The sequence below is a fragment of the Dendroctonus ponderosae genome, unplaced genomic scaffold, assembly GCF_020466585.1.
Source record: "Dendroctonus ponderosae isolate FM_Combo_2020 unplaced genomic scaffold, Dpon_F_20191213v2 Dpon_F_20191213_6, whole genome shotgun sequence".
NCBI lineage: Eukaryota > Metazoa > Arthropoda > Insecta > Coleoptera > Curculionidae > Dendroctonus > Dendroctonus ponderosae.
This window is the reverse complement of record NW_026018814.1, coordinates 2,956,474-2,957,630: the sequence shown is the minus strand read 5'-3', so window position 1 is coordinate 2,957,630 and position 1,157 is coordinate 2,956,474. Positions and strand designations below refer to the sequence as shown.

The 1,157-nt window shown below is 39.8% G+C and overlaps 3 protein-coding genes across 4 annotated transcripts in view; 1 reads left to right on the top strand and 2 right to left on the bottom strand.

The window, feature by feature from the left end:
* LOC109536229 (inositol hexakisphosphate and diphosphoinositol-pentakisphosphate kinase) overlaps nt 1-1,157 on the bottom strand; it is a gene marked incomplete in the record, with an annotated part of 23,906 nt that overhangs the window by 13,678 nt on the left and 9,071 nt on the right.
* The window catches only part of LOC109536290, a 16,865-nt gene that overhangs the window by 11,398 nt on the left and 4,310 nt on the right, over nt 1-1,157 (bottom strand). The gene's annotated exons all lie outside the window — the stretch shown is intronic.
* The window catches only part of LOC109536276 (ejaculatory bulb-specific protein 3), a 76,252-nt gene continuing 75,538 nt past the window's right edge, over nt 444-1,157 (top strand). Inside the window, exon 1 of the mRNA XM_048667706.1 lies at nt 444-801. Within this exon, the coding sequence (XP_048523663.1) occupies nt 606-801 (196 nt within the window). The 5' untranslated portion in view covers nt 444-605. The remainder of the gene's footprint in view (nt 802-1,157) is intronic.

Below are 1,157 nucleotides of genomic sequence, written 5' to 3'. Positions count from 1 at the left end.
CACATAGAAACTGATGATGGTGGAAAACACCGAAACGTATTTTAATTGATAAATAGACAATAAATGACTGAAGCCCAGGAATTGATTTTGATTCGGAATTGAAACACAGTCAGGAAAGTTTGTACAATGTTATATTTAACTAATAAGAGTTTTATAAAAAAGAATCAGGGCTTCGCTGGGAACGGGGTAGTTTTTCGGACTAAAAGCGTGAAAAGCGTATTAGTTTCATGAGGGCCAAAGACACTATTGCAAAAAATCGTGCATAATATTCAACGTTTATTTTCCCCAGTACTTTATTGGAAAGTGTGGGCTGGTTACTTTTGACTTCACCGTTACAACCGAAAATTCGCCCACCGCCAATTAACATCAATTAGTATCCATCCACAAACAGTTACGCTTAAATTCCTATTAAAATCTGGTCAATCGCTGATGCATTTCGATGTCGTTTGCAAAACGAAGACATTACCATCTCCCCTCGAGCTAGCAGGTTTTTCGGCCCAATTTTCTTTATAAGCAGAGGCGAAGAAGTGGAGGACGCCCATACACAAGCCGAAATCGCTCGTGCATCAGCAAACTAGCCGTTTCTTCGTTTTGCCATTTCCACAATGAAAACTATCATTTTTCTGGTGGTTGTTGCGAGTTTCTACGGTTTGAGCAGCTGCAAGCCGCAGGAAAAGTACACGACCAAATATGACAATATTGACTTGGATGCCATCATCAGGAACGATCGACTGTTGAGGAATTACATTGATTGTGTGTTGGGGAAGAAGAAGTGCACCAAAGATGGAGAGGAATTGAAAGGTTAGTGCTAAAATATGATTTTGGTTTGGATGAAACTGGCAGGAAAATATTAACTGAGGAACTGAAAAGCGATGAACAGTCGCTTCTGCAGCCATCGCTAGTTTTTGAGGATGTTAAAAATTGCGCTGGAAGAAGAGCAACAGCTAAGTCGGAAAAACTAGTTGAATTTGTTCAATTCGGTAGCGAATGGTTGTTTTCTGTCACATTAGAGCCCGAAAAAATCAGCGCTTGATTGAGAAATATTGGATAATTTTTCCGCAAAAACTCCCAAACACCATTGTGTTTATTGTCGAAAAATATTTTGCTCAGAAATGTGCGATACTCGGGATGAATTTGGACCGAACGCTCCAGCAACA